Here is a 17,141-nt window from a genome sequence, read left to right as displayed (position 1 = left end):
TAACATCATCACACATTAATACAATTGGGCTCATTGGATCCACAAGAGTCTCAGCTTTACAGTGATACCCAATTTATGTTATTCTAAGACTGTTTAAGGACCCCAGTATGCAGAAATATTCAAATACACCATTTTAAGAATAGGCGAAAATGACACATTTATACTGCATTCAAAAAACGTTATGTTTTTTGGCCCAAACTGCATGTGATTATCATAAAGTGGGCATGTCTGTAAAGGGGAGACTCGTGGGTACCCATAGAACCTATTTTCATTCACATATCTTGAGGTCAGAGGTCAAGGGACCACTTTGAAAATGTCCATGCCAGTTTTTCCTCGCCAAAATTTAGCTTAAATTTGGAGCATTATTTAGCCTCCTTCCCGACAAGCTAGCATAAGGTGGTTGTTACTAATGAATTCATTGGATGTAGTTTCAGATATATGTAATTTCACTCTAGCTCTAAAACTGAACATGCTAAAGCCTCTGAAAGACGGTAAAGTCGTTTGGGAGCATCTCAGGAGGTTAACTATATTACCTTTTTAATCAAGAATGACTCATCCTTGTTTTATTTTATACGTCTTGAATCTTGTGGTCTCTAAAGCCACATGTCTGCTGAGAGGAACTAGATGTTCTTTTCATGTAATTGACGGTTACAGCATGTGAATTTACTGCTAGGTGGTGGATGGCTGTTCACATAACTGTATGGCTACATTATGATTTCCATTTCATTCACATTGCAATTTTAGATAGTGATGAGGTATGTGTGTATCACTTCTTTGGCTGGCCACAAAGGAAAGGTTGCCCCCTGTGCACACCGGGTCACTTTACATCAGCCGTCATCTCCGATTGGTTTACGGCGTGTCCTTGGACCGCCGTCACAAAGGCTTCTTAACATACCGATCCAAGAGTGTGCGCGCCTTGATCTGATAATCTACGACAGGATCAAAAGGAGACGTTTACCTCTAATTTGAGGACTACGGTTTCATATTTATGACAGATGTTGGTCGAACGTAAAAGAGAAGTTAATCTCCAGAACGTCCGATATCCTATTTCTGCTTACAGCCATGAGTTGTTTTCAGCCTTCTCTTTCATTATTTCAGCTTTTTATCAGGAACTAATGACCTTGAAAATATGATGCAAGATTAAGGCAGCATGAAAATTATGGACTGGGAGAAGAACCAGCTCCTGATATCCACCCCCTTAATACTTTCCACAACATTTTCAAACCACTGTGGGGCTGTGCAGACATGCAGTGAAGAGAGAGAGTCTGCATTCTTCTCAGCTTCCAAACAGTCCCTTAATAAGGGATGGAGCTGCGGACCTACGCTGAGCTACAAATGAAACACCCTGTAAGTCATCGCGGCAGAAAAATAATGTTTTTGCATGAGCTCGTGTATACGTAGGAGCGTACACACGCGTACCGAATATAGTGTTACATTGGACATTTAGGGCAGACTTTGTTCCACTGTGGGCAGGTTGCGGCTTACTGTGCCATTTTCTCCTGTGGTTAATCTACTCATTCAGCACCCTCACCCTCTCCACCCCCACACAGGGATTATTAGCCTCTGCCACACAGTGGAAAACATCCACCGCTCATCTGCATTTCTCCTGTAAAGACATGAAACTGTAACCAATATCCACAAGGGTTGACATCATTACAATAAACATTAAAAGTATAATGTTAATGATATCCTATTGAAAGCGAGCAGTCAGTTTTCTGGATGTTCAAAACCCCAAAAACCCACTCTGGTCAGTCATTTATCATAATGTAAACAAATTAGGCTTTAAGTAATACTATGACAGCCATTTATTCTATCTGTCATAGGGTATGACAAGCTGCCATCTCATTGGCTCGGGCAATATCTCCTCTATTTTCCACAGCGTGGGCAGGTGCACAGGGTTTAATTACGAGGCTCAGCAGTTATAAATCGCCGTCCCTCAGCTGAGGGGGGCCCTCGGTAATCTAGTGCCCCTCAAGATCACTTAAAGGAGAAATATGTAGTACTGACAGCCATATTTGCCAACCCTCACGATTTTCCCGGGAGACTCTTGTTTTTCATTGCCCTCCCGGTTTCCTCCCGGTGTCACAATTCTCCTGTATTTCTCCCGATTTATGGCAAATTTTCCCATTTAACCCATTTCTGGTACTGTACAGCGTGTGTAATCCCGACTGTTTTGACCCGGACGACAACAGAGCTACGCCAAATGTTGTTTCCAGGCAGAAGAGAGCAGCCTATGCTCGCAACACAGTGCAGTTTGAGCTCATGTTTGAGCTGCGCTCGCCACTGGGTTCAGCGTGCAGTGGTAACGTTGTCACATTGTTTATGAAAGGGCGTTAAGTGAGTGAGAGACGGAGAGAGAAATTTAGAGTACTATCTGAAAGTAATATTTGCTGAAATGAATCGAGGTGTCCGTGAGGCAAAAAAATAATAAAAACTGATGAATATTAGTTGTTCTATTGAGATTCACACACCAAGTTCAAGCCAGAGGAACAAATTATTCAGTTTTCTTCCTGAGAATTGAAAGTAAAATTAAAAGTTTAACATTGCAAGTCTCTGAAACTCAAATTTTTAGCATTAGCTAACATTTAAAATGGGTAACAGCAGTCCAAATTCAAAAACGCCGTCAGGTCGGTAGAATCTAACGTTATGTTATCTCTGTTGATCCAGTTCGTTAGCGTACTTCCATGGCTGCAGAAGGCTGTTTGCGTGGCAGTTTGTTTCACATGTGTCAACTGGGTGTGGAAATGGACAGTGGACGGGATCACACAGATCCAAAACAAAAAACAGAAGTTCCAAACCGGAATGGAAATTTCAAAAGAGAACAAACTGGCTGTAGCATTGTTGTCGGAGAAACCAGTGTTTCAATTTAGCATGTTTCCTTAATCTCTGATGACATATCATGGTCATTTTATGATTTATTACAGTAAATATATTACATATTGGTCCGTTAAACCCTTTTAGACAGCTCCATCCAAATAATGAAGGAGATGGAGAGTTCTCCTGCCCTCCCTTCTAGCGCTGCCTTAAGGGTAAATAAATCAAAGCGTCACCCCATCCCTCACCAAACACCCCCCCCAACAACATCTTCAGCACTGACGGAGACTGAATTACAGCAGACAGAGGGGATGGAAATTAATTTGATCCAGAATTAAGGAATGATTCAAGTCCCGTTCCAACGCAGACAGCCTGCCTGTTTGTCATGAAAAACCTCGGGTATGTTGGCACACCAACACGTTTGTCACAGGATGATCCAAGCATAAGGCTTACTCGTAACAAAGGAATGTAGGATATGTGTGGCACTGGGATCCATTACCTCTTTCAATGGTTTGATAGGTCAATTCAAGTCAAATTTGTTGACAGTAGATCTGTTTTGAATTCCCCTGGAATGAGAGCTGAGTGGTGGCAGTGTGTCCTGGGGTGTGTTGTTATGCAAAAAGAGTGGTGTGTGTTTTGGGGTATGGAGTTAAAGTTTCCTTGCTTAAGTCACACACACACACATACGTACCGCCTAATGGTGTGCACCAGGCCTTGACTAGGTAATTGCCAAAACTGCAACTGAAAACTTGCACACACACACACACACACTGACACTTTGAATGCTTTCAGGAAAACAGAAACATGAAAAAAAAGCGGAGGGGAAAAAAGATGAGCAAATTTAACGTGGTGTAAACACAAGCTGTGACTATACGCACACGCATACACACACACACACAATTGCTTGGAAGTCGCCAGCGGTCCTCCAAGCCCATTTTCCAGTTCTGATAATATCTAACAGCCACGTAGGAAATTCAGCATGTGCGTAAAGAAAGCGCCCGGAGGCCTGTGCAAACTGTGAATGCAAACTGCCCACTCGGACACCAACATCCTGTGCATTTACGAACCTGTAAAGGAAGTAGCTACAACTGGGAAAAGAAAAAAAAGTACAGTACAGTACAGTAAGAAGACAAATGCTCATAAAAAAAATAACGGATGACTCAAAAGGACTCGCTGATTTGCCAACGGTCGTCTGAAAGAGGAGAAGCCTGAGAACAATACAAGCATCAGGTCTTCCAGACATCACGCGTGGGCAGAGATGACAACACAGAGATTTTCCCTCCAATCAAACTTGTGCAGAGAGGGAGAGAGAGAGAGAAAACGTGCGGTGAAGCTAAGAGGAAAAGCCTCATAGTGAAACCACCTGTTGCGAGGCCCCCGGTGCCGTGAGGGCCCAGTGGCCTAACTACAGGAGACCGCGCTGACAGCTCCAGTGCCATCCTGGCTCTCGACGGCGGGGGCCCTCTCTCCTCCGGACTAATGGAGACGACATCTATGGAATTACCCACGCATGGCAGCTGGGGATTAAGTGAGTATTATGCTCGTAGCTCGATGCCGCGCGCTGCGGTTTCACGCTGTAACACTTAGTCCTGTTCGTGGGCACCAAATGTGGGAAGCATTACCGGCTCTCTCGGCCTCGTCGTGCGTGCCCACTACTGGCTCGGTTTGGAAGGGATGAAGCAGGCTCGGAGGTGGAGGACGCTTTCCACACTGTCAGCCATTATTACCCCGACAGTGAATAAAAAGAGGATGGAGCGTTTGCTGCTCATGATGACAAAAATACAAAAGCCGGGGTAGACAGCAGGACTGCTCCGCTTGATTTATCACCAATTTGCTTTGCTTGCATAATACAAGGAAGCGTGCTAGACTGTCGAGGCGAAGTATGCCCAGATTTAAGAGAGACACAAGTTGAGCCGTGTCACTGTGGGCCAACATGATGTACTGTACAACGCCTCCAGAGGTTTCAAGAAGGTCTCAAAGAGAGGAATCAGGAGAGGAGAGGAATTAAGAAAGGAATCAGGAGAGGAGAGGAGAGGAATTAAGAAAGGAAAAGAAAGGAATCAGGAGAGCAATCAAAGGGGAGAAGAGAGGAGAGGAGAGGAGAGGAGAGGAGAGGAGAGGAGAGGAATTAAGAGAGGAAAGGAAAGGAATTTAGAGAGGAACCTGGAGAGGAGAGTGGAAGAGAGGAGAGGAATCAGGAGAGGAAAATAATTAAGAGAGGAGACGAATCAGGAGTAGACAGAGGAAGGAATTAAGAAAGGAAAGGAATTGGGAAAGGAATCAGGGGAGGAGAGGAGAGGAATTAAGAGAGGAAAGGAAAGGAATTTGGAGAGGAGAAGAGAGGAGAGGAATCAGGAGAGGAGAGGAGAGGAATTAAGGAAGGAAGGAAAGGAAAGGAATTGGGAAAGGAATCAAGAGAGGAGATGAGAAGAGAGGAAAGCAGAGCAGAGGAATTGGGAGGGAAATGGAGAGGAATCAAAAGAGGAAAGGAATCGGTAGAGGAACCTTGAGACAAGAGGACAATGCTGAAAGGACAGCAAGTGAAAAGAAGAGTAAGGGGACAGACAGACAGACAGACAGACAGACAGGCGTGTGTCCTTCAAATGCTCCCTCCACACTACTGTTAACAGGCATCTGGGAAAATGATTATGGTACAGTAGTAAAGCGGGCTCCTCGGCTGATCTTAGAATATTTGATGGTATCAAACGTCTAACTTTTTCTGGACAAGATCCCAACGGTGTGTACATAAAGTACATGACCCAACCTCTGGACTAATAAACTCAATGAAAGCAAAAGGCGCAGTCCGTTGGTGTGACATTTGAAATGTACGTGCAGCAGTCCACGGTGGTGAACTCATTAGAGTGTTATCTGGGGAGAACACACTCTGGGAGCAGTTTCCACGGCCCCCGCACTAAGCATTTGGAAAGTGGTACCCGACCCAAGTGTTACAGGCTTATACGGTGGAATAGCGCTCTAGACCTTTGGCTGAGAGAGGTCCATTTGTGTCGAGCGCTATTTGTTTTTCCCCTCCGTCTTATCCCACAGCTCTTTGGGCTCAGGAATGTCTCGTCTCAAAACGATGCCTGATGCCTTATGTGTTGGCAAAAAAAAAAAAAAAACACATACGCACACACGAGTACTTCTGCGTCTACTGGAGTCCTTGGAGCCACTATCAACATGCCAAAAGGGGCCTCTGAGTGCCAGAAGTGCTGTAATGCCTGCTTTCCTGTTTGTCTCATTAGTCTGATGTTGAGAAGGAGAAGATGCTCTACAACAGAGCACCAGTCGAGGAAATTCCACGTCTCTTTTCAGACTCTTAAACAGTGGTTGGTTGCTAATGCTGATAAAAGGACCCTTGTTAACCCCCATGGATGTATAAAGAGAACCGGATACAGCGTTGCAGGCAGGCTCCCGTTCAGTCCTATGAGAGTTGCTCAGTGGCGCATGAAGCCAAAATGGCTCGACTGCCAGGTGATAAAGTACCCGGATCTTCTGGCGATCTTCCGCATCCATTAGACCCATAGAGCAGGCACAGTAGCGTTTTCTTTAACCCCGCCTCCCAACCCTTAGTCTGGGTCTCATTCACATGAACGGAGGAAGGGATACGTGTGTGGATGTGTGGCGAGACATCGAGGTGCGGGAGCTGCTGGCCGTCCGCGGTGAGAAAGAAAAAAACGTTAGATGACGGGATGAGAGATAACGTAGTGTAACATTATACAGACATAACATGGTTGCTGAATGAGAGAGGCATCCGCCGATACGTTACACGGAAACACACCGTGTTAATAATGAGCCGACCACCTCACGGTTCCGCCAGCTGTGAGCTGTGATCTGTTTTTAAAGTCAGGCACCTTGGCGGATGTTTGTGCTCTCCGAGGGCCATTCTAGTTTCAGTTTATAACACTTTACCGTGGCTGGCCCTCGCTGGGAGCATTTCCTCCGCCAGGGCTGCATCGGCTTAAAAAGGCGTGAGTGTAAAGGTGGCTCGCGGGCGGAGGAAATGCTCCTAGCCTGTTGTAATTTGTAGCAGAGCAGTGTCACATTTCATTAGTCATTACTAAAGCAAGCGCAATAAAAGTGATTTTGTGACAATGAGATTCACAAAATTTGGGCACCCACGGGCGCCTATCAGTTGAAAAATAAATCATGAAAAATAATGCGTCCTGGGTGTCAAACTGCTCTTTAATTCTCTGTGCAGTATTGAAAGTCTCAAAGCCCTGCTTTCTGGAAAAGTCCAATAAGAAGGCATCATGGGACGAAGTTATCCTCCTAAGTCTGACTTTACTCTCTAGCCTGCTGGCTCTAAAATCTAGCAACATCTGAGCACAGGAATCTGCTCGCCCCCCAGTAGTGCTCGAGGATCGCTTTTGGCAAAGGACCTTACAGACGTTGCATCACTGAGAGAGGCATGAAGGGAAAACAAACCAAAAACTAAAGGACAACAACTCCCCCTCCCCTCCCCCCCACCCTCCCACCGCCTCCTCTATTTCCCCATGCAACCTCAGTAGCATTGCAAAAGCATCTGTAAGTTCTAGGATTTCAAACTTTTAGGGACGGGCCAACTCTAAATCATACAACCACATCCAACAGGCTGAAAAGCCATGCAGCAAGTACTCGCATACAGAAGATGTTATTATAACTCACAATTTTTTTTCTTCTTCTCCTCCTCCTGAGGTTCTCTCATTTCAGTTAAACCTCGTTCTGGGCTGCTGGAGTAGAGAAATGCTGCTAACCCGCTAGAGTGCTGGATGTTGTTTGGGTACCGAAGGAGGAAGAGGAGAGGCTGAGGTCATTGACCTCGTGGAGGAGGCAGGGTGACAGTAAGGGCAAAGCCTGAAGGGGACAGAGAGGAGTGGAAAAAAAAATGGACTGGTGTTTGGCATGGTCGGGCCTTGGGAAGTGACCCTGATTGAGCTTGGCAGACATGGCTCAAACTCAGTATTTATAAACTCGCGTGTGCACTGGATATCCTGTGAAATCTGGAGTCTGAACGTTGTAGTGTGCAAGGAGAGCTCTGAGGCCAGCTCACCTCTTGACCTCAACCTCTGAATATAGACCGAATGGGACAGAGAGAGAGAGATGGAGAGAGACAGAAACGAAAGAGAAAGGCAGATGGACAGACAGAGGATTTGTGCGTGAGCCAGCTCGTACGGCCTGTGGTCCTCCAGAGGGACGATACCTTATGATTTGTCGGGAAAATGACAGTTGTAATAAAAACATGATGGGGAACATTTTCTGTACAAGACAGAGAATTGGAAGCAGCTCTCTGGAAAGGGCTGCAGAACCAAAGCAGGGCCACGGTAATTGTCATTAAGTCTGACCGGGACCACATCAACGAGACCAGCGCTCGGGCCGGACCTCTCAGAACAAAGCGTGGAAAACAAGCCATCCCTTTAACCCAAATCCATCCAGAACCGTTCTCAAAGATGTCTTCAGACCCACAGCGGAGGCAAAACAGGATAACTACTATATTCTGCAAATCCATGACATGATCTGCCAGTGGACTCATGCTGTCAGCGAGAGAGCAGAAATAGCACACCGTAGGCTAGTGAACCACCACAGAACTGCTCTTTGTGTTTTTACACGGCAGTCCAAGTCGAAATCAGTTGTACCAAAAACACTTTAGAGTTAGGAGGAATATGTCAAGAACATTATGGAAAACAGATAACTATTTGTCAGTTTTATAATGTCTGTGTAACCTGGCACACACTATAAAGGCTGGTCTATGAAGGAAGGGCTGATGGGGCGAGGAAGGATTAATGGAGAGGACACAAATCTAACACAATCTTGGCCACTGTCTCCACGGTTAATGCATCAAAGGAACAACCACGTCAGGAGAGGAGAGAAGGAAGAGAAGAAGGCAACATCTCTCACCTAGCTGGAATCCGCTACTATAGTCAGCGTCCTCTGGCGACGAGAAGAGAAAGAAAGGAGAAGCCAGAAGAGAGGCAGAAGAGAATAGTCAGACATGAGAGCAACAGACACCTACCCGTCTAACCACACACTGGAAAGGTAGAAGTCCATAGAAATACATGAGAAAAAACATACAGGTACAGTCAATAAGACGGACATCTGATTATATTTTTTGTGGTTACTCATGTTGGTGGAATTTCCATTATTTCTTTCTACTTTGTCCAGAGGGATAGCCAATGATGTAGTGGTAAATAAGAAGAGAGTTTATGGCTTCTGGCCAATGCATCATGAGGCAAAATGTAAGGAAGCCCTGAGAGGCAAGTACGAAACAAAATTCTTGTGAATTATTCCTGCATTTATGACTTAAGAACAGGTAAAAAAAAAAAAAGTATTGCATCATTATTTTTATAAATTTCTTGCATTTTTTTCTTCATCTGCGAAACAGGTGGGAAAAAAAGCTTTGCCAGGTGAAAAAAAAGTTTAGTTAGCTTCTTCTTTTTTTTTTTTTTTACATCTGTGAAAAAAAAGTTTTGGTAGGTGAGATTTGTTTTTGTCAGGACAAGCGTTTGTTATTGTAATAGTTATTTTGGCCACACGAGGCTGAAGTGCACCAATACCTCATGTTCTAAATAGGACTAACAGCTTTTATGTTTCCTTCCAGGTGAGTTTTTATTTTTATTTATTTTTTATTTATTACTCACCTGGATGAAAACATGAATGCTTTTAGTCCTATTCAGAACATGGGGTAGTGGCGCACTTCTGCCTCTTGTGGCCACAATGAGTATTACAACAACAAACACCTAAAAAAAAATGATCCTGACAAAAAACAGAAAAGAATTCAACTGACAAAACCTTTTTCCTACCTGTTTTCACAAATGCAATAAAAAAATAAATAAATTTAAACAAATGGTCCTGGCAAAACGTTTTTTCCAGATGATGAAAAAAAATAAAATAAATAAGGAACGTAAAAAGATTATCCTGGCAAAACCTTTAAGATATAAACTCAGGAGAGAAAACAATTTAGATCAGAGTTAGAAAATGGATCACCAACAAAAATATTTCTCACTTGTTTCTCAGGGCTTCCTGTATGGAATGACGACTAAAATAAACAAAAATGTTCTTCTTTATTCTTCCCTATAAAAATAATACAATTAATTTAATTTACTACCAAAAGTGAATAAAACCCTGTTCTTCAAATAATTAATTTAAATAATAATTAGCATAAACTGGATTTAGGTTTTACAATCCACTACATCGCTGGCCATTGCTTTGGACGTTTTCTTTTTAAGTTTATGAACAATTTAGTATTATGAGTGAGTTCAGCAGCCGCGAGATTACTGGAGGTGTCCATGTGAAGGAATGATTCACCAAACAATGTCAACTCTAATGAATATGACAAGTTAGCGGGTGAAAGATGAGTCTTTGTACAATGGAAGAGCCAATAACCTGCAAACTCTACAATGTTTAAGGGGAGAAATTGACAGGGACGTCTGATGTTCCCCTTTAAGAGAGATTAGCTTTGACATGAGAAGACAGGCCAAATGAAAACAGGAAGGATGGAGAGCAGGGGTGAGAGGTAGACCTTTCGTTACACACGAGAATTATGAAGGGGAACCAATCACAAATGGTTTTGTGTATTGCAACACTATCAGCCAGTGACCTATCAATAACCTCTCAGTAAAGTCAATGGAAGATGTCAGACAAGTAATACCTTCGATCTCCTCAGCTGTGAGTGCAATAGAAGCAAGGGATGGAAATGAGTCACAGTTAGAGAAAAAGTTGGATTACAAAGAGTAAGTTGAGGGACGAGATGAGAGAATAAAGAAGAAGAGGAAACCTACCAAACTCTACCGCCACATCGTCTTAGAAAAGCAAAACAAAGGACAAAGAAATGACAAAAAGAAGAGTTAACATCTTGATTTCTTGTGTGGAATTTGAGCTGGTTTGTGTCTATCTCTGCTATAAAGTAAACTAGTACACAACACTGTGACACAATTCACATTGAAATAATGTTTTGAGTCATTTCTCACGCAAAATTGAAATAGCTCACAATTCTATTTCATTTTGTAATGTTTGTGAAAAATGTTCACTACAATCAATATTGTGTCTAAAAGTAAAATGACTACATTAATTTAACAAAACAAAACCTCTAAAAAAAATACTAACTCAAGGTCCACTAACTAGCTTTTTCCAAAGATTTAAACTACAACTCATGGTCTTCATCAGCAGGTCAAGTATGCTCAGTCATGACATGAGTACGTACATTTCGGAGGGAGTTTGTAACCAAGTTCTATCCAGGTTCAGGCTGTTCTCATACAATGTTCGTAGCTATACGTACAAAAAGTCATGCACTGTAATTTGTATATATATCCCGCCAAATCAACTCGTATGTAATCCACATAATCGTGAACCAGGAAGTATAAAGAACAACAAACGCTGCATAGGGAGGAGGTCGGGGTGGACGGGTGGACCTTCGCCCGAGAGACCACTGTTGGTGTCCCGTGTGAAACCAGAAGTTGATTTATTTGTCATGTACCTTCTGTACTTAAGTAACGCCACTTCCGGATTTATTTTAACCCAAACCACGATCTTTCCGTAAACCTAAATAAGTAGTTTTGTTGCCTAAATCTAACTAAGTTGTTTCCTGTGAAGACAGAAGTTTATTTTGAAAAGACTGTATGCATGTAACGAGCGGAAATTGACACATGTTGCTGGATATTCGTAGGAAAACAGATGAAAAATAAGGAATAACTTTACGTAAAACATCATATGAACCGTTGTATGAGGATGGATATGTTGCCAGGTTACTTGATGACAACCAAGTAAAATCCATCCACTGATGAAGACCAAGAGATGCAGTTGAAAGCTCAGAAAACAGCTAGTAACTGGACCTTGTGTTCAGATATTTTTAGCTAACTATTTTATCAAACTATAAGACTGAACTTAAACATTCTACTAAATCACATTTCTACAGTTTCTAATTTGCTAGAAGACATTTACATCCATTGTTACCTAGTGAGACACAGCCTGTCTGTGGTGCATCCACTGTGACTTCGCAGAAAGAAACATATTTAGATTGGATTTATGGTAGCATTTGCAATCACTCCAGATGTTTAAGAGTGCCATTCAAACAGCTTTAAGATGATGGTTTCAATGGTAGCCCATGCAGGACCAGTGTGTTTGTGTGTGTGTGTGTGTGTGTGTGTTGGATTTAAGATGCCGCGAACATTTGGAGGCACTTATAGATGCTTCCTCCCCCTTCACGTGTTCCCATTTGGCCAAACAAGGTTAAATCAAAACATACATAACACCATCTACCACAGTATGGGGCTCGTCTCACGGCACCGCGTGCACTCCCTAGAGCGCCCCGCAGCTCGGGGAGCTGTTGCGTCACAGCCGGAGTTAATGACCAGCCAAAACAGCAGTCAAGAGCGATCACTGCGAAGGTTGCTCCGTGCTAGAAAACATCAGGCCCGAGAGCCGTGAAGCTTTTTGAAGTGCCGAGCCAAATGTGTCCGCCTTTATCTGACATCTTGTTTCACATGTTAGTGTTCATGGCAATGTTCTTACTGATGTTGCCCTCCTTCCGCTGTAATGTGACGTTTTAAGTTGAACCAGCACCTAAACCGAGTCGGACGAGAGGTAATTGTAGAGGGAGACTTGAAAGAGGAAACAACGAGGACAATATGAGAATGATAAAGATATCGAAAATCCTTCCAAGTGCTGCCCTTATTACACTCTGGAAGGCTTTCATCTGCTGCCTATCTGCCACAGGAATGGTTTGCATTGCCTAATGGCCATGTGGCCTTGTACACCAACATTCCTAGTCTAATGAAACACCATGCGATAACGCTGCAGAATGGAAATGGACAGGGCACGACCTATGCGAGAATGCTTAAATAGTGGAAAACCTTTGCCTTTTTCTGAGAGTGCATTTCACCCCGCCAGCCCAAAGAATCATTCTGAGAGCAATGAGAATGAGCTGAAGTCATGATCTGATGTGTATGTGGACGGCGAGGTCTGCAGTGATGGTGGCAGCCAAGCCTATCATTTACTGCAGAGCGGAGGGAGCCTTGGCCGCCCGGAGCGCGGCCGCCGACTTTCGCAGACATTCTCAGCGTGAACTCAACCAGCGTACCCGTCAGCTAACCAGCCTCGCTGGATGCTTCACGGCCGGCTCCCCCTCCCATGGAGAGGGACGCACGCTTAGGGGTATATCACATGTCGCCCACATACCAAAGATTCACCACACAGCATGACAGAAGAGGTGAGATGAGGGTAGTGTAAGGGAAAGGATGGATGACAAAAACAGAAAGATGAGTGGATGTAATGTTTGTCAAAGGATAATTACAGTTTATTACAACTTGGGTCTTATTTTTCCAGTCTTGGCCGTCGCTTTTATTGGTTATGATAACATTGTACTCATAGTAATTGCTAAGATCTGGAAATATGACGACATCGCAACACGAACGGTCAGACAATCAGACAGGTTTATTTGAAAGTAAAGTAGGGGACTGGACTGAATAGTAGATCATCATCAAACCCATCCTGGTTATTAGGGATGTAAGAAAATATCGATACACTAGAGTATCACCCTCATGATCCTAAAAACATTTGAGGCGAGAATAGGCATTAACGTAACATAATATTGATTCATATTTGATCAGCGCTGCCTAGTTTGACCGTTTGGTCGGAGTTGACAGCCGGCTCTCATAGACAGCAGATGGACAGCAGACCATGCAATATATTGCAATACATTGAATTGTAACCCCTGTATCATGATATGTATCGTATCGCCAGATTCTTGCCAATACATTCGTCCTACCCATTACAGAAACATAAAATTATTACTCTTTGGATTGCACTTGGAGCTGTGTGGATTATATCTGGCACAGTCAACCATCCAGCAGAGTGTCAGTGCTGCTCTTTCAGCTATCTCCTTACGAGACAGGAAGAGACAAAGGAATGACCCCTAGTCAGCACCTTGTAAAGGGCCCTGAGTTATGAGCTGATGTCACTCTCGTAGCCAGCCAGCACACAGATGGCCTTCTCCTTGAACAAACTGGACGCTGTCACTTTCGCTCTCGCTCGCTATATCTCTCTCTTTTTTAAACAACCGACGTGAGACCGGTGGAATTTTCCAGATGACACGGAGTGAGATCTTTGTCATGCGTCTTTCGGCCTTCAAATGTAGAGCTGATTATTCAAAGTCAGGAGGGCGAATGAAAGACGGAGCAGGGCTGGTCTGCATTATGAAAGCTGACTTTATATATTATTAAATGTTACAAGTCACTTAGAATTGGAATACTGACAATGAAGCAATGTGCAGGGGATTTGAACGTGAAGGGAAACAATAACAACTCGACCTATAAAACTTTAAAGGTGGTCTCCGCGGGGTTATCTGGCTCTAACCTTTGAGAATAAAATGGAACTTTTCTCTGCACCCATTGCGCTTCTAAATCTGGTCTGTAAGCGTTTAAGTTGAAAAATGAAATGGACGGATAAATTGAACACAGGGCCAGGTTCAGGGCCACTTAAGACCGATCTCGGGCGGCGTTTCGAAACGGTTCAGTCGCTCCCTGGAGAAGAGAGGGAGCGGGGATAGCGCAGTAATGTACGGAGAGAGACATAGCGAGACCCCAAGGTGAGCGATAAGTGCGTCCACGTGTTTGGCAGACTGCGAACCAATCCAAACAATCAGACAGTGGAGAGGCGGCTTGCATGTCAGACAGAGGAACAGACGTGCTGTAAGAAAGCCCAGAGAGCCTTTTTCGTATATGTTCAGAGAGAACAGATGGGGCGGCTGGAGGGGAGCCAGGTATCGATGGAGGGGTAAAAAGGGAGGTGGCAGGTTGACAACTAGAGATGTAAAATAGTTGATCTAACCCCTGTACCAGATTAATAATTGACTTAAACTGATGGTACTTTAAACATCACTTTCATAACCGAGGAATGCATCCGTGAAAGCGGCGGGAGCAACAGCGAGGAGAGGGATTATTTATATCTTGCAAATGTTAGGCGTAAATGGACACGGTTAAGCAACGCTCGCCGCAGACCCTCGCCAAGACCAATATTGTTCCAGCCGACGGAGCTCCCGGGCTGGAAAGAGAGCGCGCGGGAGAGAGAGAGAGAGAGAGAGAGAAAGAAAGGGACCCCCTACTCAATCACCACCTCCGTCCTCCGCTCGGTAACAGCGGGGTCTCCACGGTATCCTTCAATTAGGTTGTAGTTTATGGCCCCGGGGCCCAACCGGGCGGCGCACACGGGGGCCAGCATCCAAGCTTTGTCTCCCTCCATCTCTCTTGGCCCAGTCGCCGCCGCCGCCGCAACTCCGCGGGGCCACATCTGCTACCGAATGTGACCCCTCGGCTGCTTCCCTCTCCGTCAGTCCATCCATAATTCCACTTTCCTGCGTCTCTTCTTTTCAGTTTTTTCTTTTACACCCTTCACTTTTATTCGCTGGACTCGTTGCTTACACTCCAACCAAGTCTAATTGAGTTTTTTTTTTTTTTTTTAAATGAATGTAGAACAGAGAGTGAACTGTTATCATTCCCCAGTTATTCATCTAATCCTGAGAGGGCCATGTCAAGGGACTTCCGACTACTGCTGCCGCACGTACAACTAATCCTTCCAGTGTGTATGACATTAACAGGAAAGTTTCGCTACAGCTCAAAAGGAGACTTATGTTCTTTTGGTATGGGCCGCAGCGGACTCTACTACATTTTACACCTGCCCTCTGTGCAAAGAGAGACGGTGGGAGGGGGGGTTACAAATCCCATAACTCATAAGAGGAACTGGGCCATTAAAATGAAATAGTAAGGGAACAGTGCAGCACTGTCTGTCTTTAACTTTTTAGCAGGGCTATTTTTGGCCACCCTGCGCCATGTATGCCAGTATGCGGTTGAACATAACCAGGAAATGACAACATCCATAACTCACCCGAGGGCTTCGAATGTGAGGTGAAAGAGCCTAATGCTAAGTTTAGAGGTGGTCAGCGTAGCTCAAGTCGGTTATTTCGGAGCTGCACATTGAAGGAATCACGTTACATTGAGGGCTCACCGCCATGTTGAGGGAAACAAGCAGTCAAATGGACATGTCCGTCCCAAAGTGGTAATCTACAGTGAAAAATACGGCCAAAAAGGAGTTGGTTTTGGTTCAATGGGGTCATTGTGAAACCGGAGCAGGCCTATAAAGCTGAGTAAAAGAGTGGTGTGTTTTTCTGAGGGCTCATATGTTTGGGAAATGCAGAATGAAAGGAGGAGAACCTACAGTATGTGTTCTCATTAGGCTTAGATGTGTGGTTATGAATATGAAGATATAAGCAAAGATATGAAGACAAAGCAAGAGGACAGGAGAGGTGTGTATGGAAGGAAGCATGTAGAGTATTTTGCAAATAAGCTGGTAGCTGACAGTGACTTAACATATGGTATATATGTGGGATAACTTGTAATAGAAACTAAGATAAATGGATAATGTCTTTGTTGCATGAGGGACAATTTGTTTAATCAATTTGTTTCCTTTTCTCAGTTCTGAACATTCCAAAAACGTCAGTAAAGTGCAGACTTGAGTCTGTGTGGGGCGGGTCGGCCCACAAGACCCACAGCAGATATTGGCAGCGTTGTTCTCCTCCTCCATGGCTACAGGCGTGCACCATGCAGTCATATTGTAATGCGCGGTCAGCAACGCCAGCTGGCTTCCGTTCATGCACTGAAGCTCGCCATATACAAACCAAATTGCTATTTGGCAACTGTTTGTAAATCATAGCTAATGTCTTTGTCATTTTGAGAGCGCAGGTCAGGGAACGTCTTAAAGGGATTTTCACTCAGGTGCAACGGAAAAGACCTGCGAACGGTTATATCAGAAAAAAACAGCAGCCGCAACAGGTGGGACGCAGTCTTAAGAAGTGCAAATTTGGCCAATTTGGGCTTGAAAACTCTTTCTTTCTTTCTCATAATTCTGAAAAAGGAGCATTGTACGGTGTTGTGAGTTCTTGGGAAGCAGAAATCACAGTTACTGTTTTGGACTCAGCAACTGGACGAGTGAGATGTGTGTTTTGCAGTCTTAAAAAGCAACGGCTGTGCAGACCTCTACTGAACAATCCATAGGCCTACTTCTCTTTTTAGTGACTGAAGGGAGCAAAGACGGTGAAGATGTTCCAACCATTGCTGTTAAATAGGGCTGGTATCAGTACTTGATAGCTTTAAAGGACCAGTGTGTAACAATTAGGGGGATCTATTGGAAAAAATGGAATAGAATATAATGTTTTCTTTAGTGTATATACCTAAAGTAAGAGCCGTTGTGTTTTCGTTAGGTTGGAATGAGACTTTTATATCTACATAGGGAGCGGGTCCTCTTCATGGAGTCTGCCATGTTGCTCCACCATGTTTCTACAGTACCCCAGAACGGACAAACCA

The 17,141-nt window shown here is 44.0% G+C and overlaps 1 protein-coding gene across 3 annotated transcripts in view; it reads right to left on the bottom strand.

Annotated features, from left to right (window-relative positions):
* The window catches only part of mpp7a (membrane protein, palmitoylated 7a (MAGUK p55 subfamily member 7)), a 163,878-nt gene that overhangs the window by 28,885 nt on the left and 117,852 nt on the right, over window positions 1-17,141 (bottom strand). The window contains exons 12-14 of one of the 3 annotated variants that reach the window (XM_037756946.1): window positions 10,569-10,589; window positions 10,439-10,453; window positions 8,689-8,721 (exon numbers count right to left, since the gene is read on the bottom strand). The exons of 1 other annotated variant lie outside the window; for it this stretch is intronic. In XM_037756946.1, coding sequence (XP_037612874.1) covers window positions 8,689-8,721; window positions 10,439-10,453; window positions 10,569-10,589 — 69 coding nt within the window. The remainder of the gene's footprint in view (window positions 1-8,688; window positions 8,722-10,438; window positions 10,454-10,568; window positions 10,590-17,141) is intronic. One more of the 3 variants, XM_037756947.1, reaches the window with a different exon arrangement.

Source organism: Sebastes umbrosus, chromosome 21, assembly GCF_015220745.1.
Source record: "Sebastes umbrosus isolate fSebUmb1 chromosome 21, fSebUmb1.pri, whole genome shotgun sequence".
NCBI classification, from domain to species: Eukaryota; Metazoa; Chordata; class Actinopteri; order Perciformes; family Sebastidae; genus Sebastes; species Sebastes umbrosus.
The sequence above is the reverse complement of the archived record's forward strand: the minus strand, read 5'-3'. Positions and strand labels throughout refer to the sequence as shown.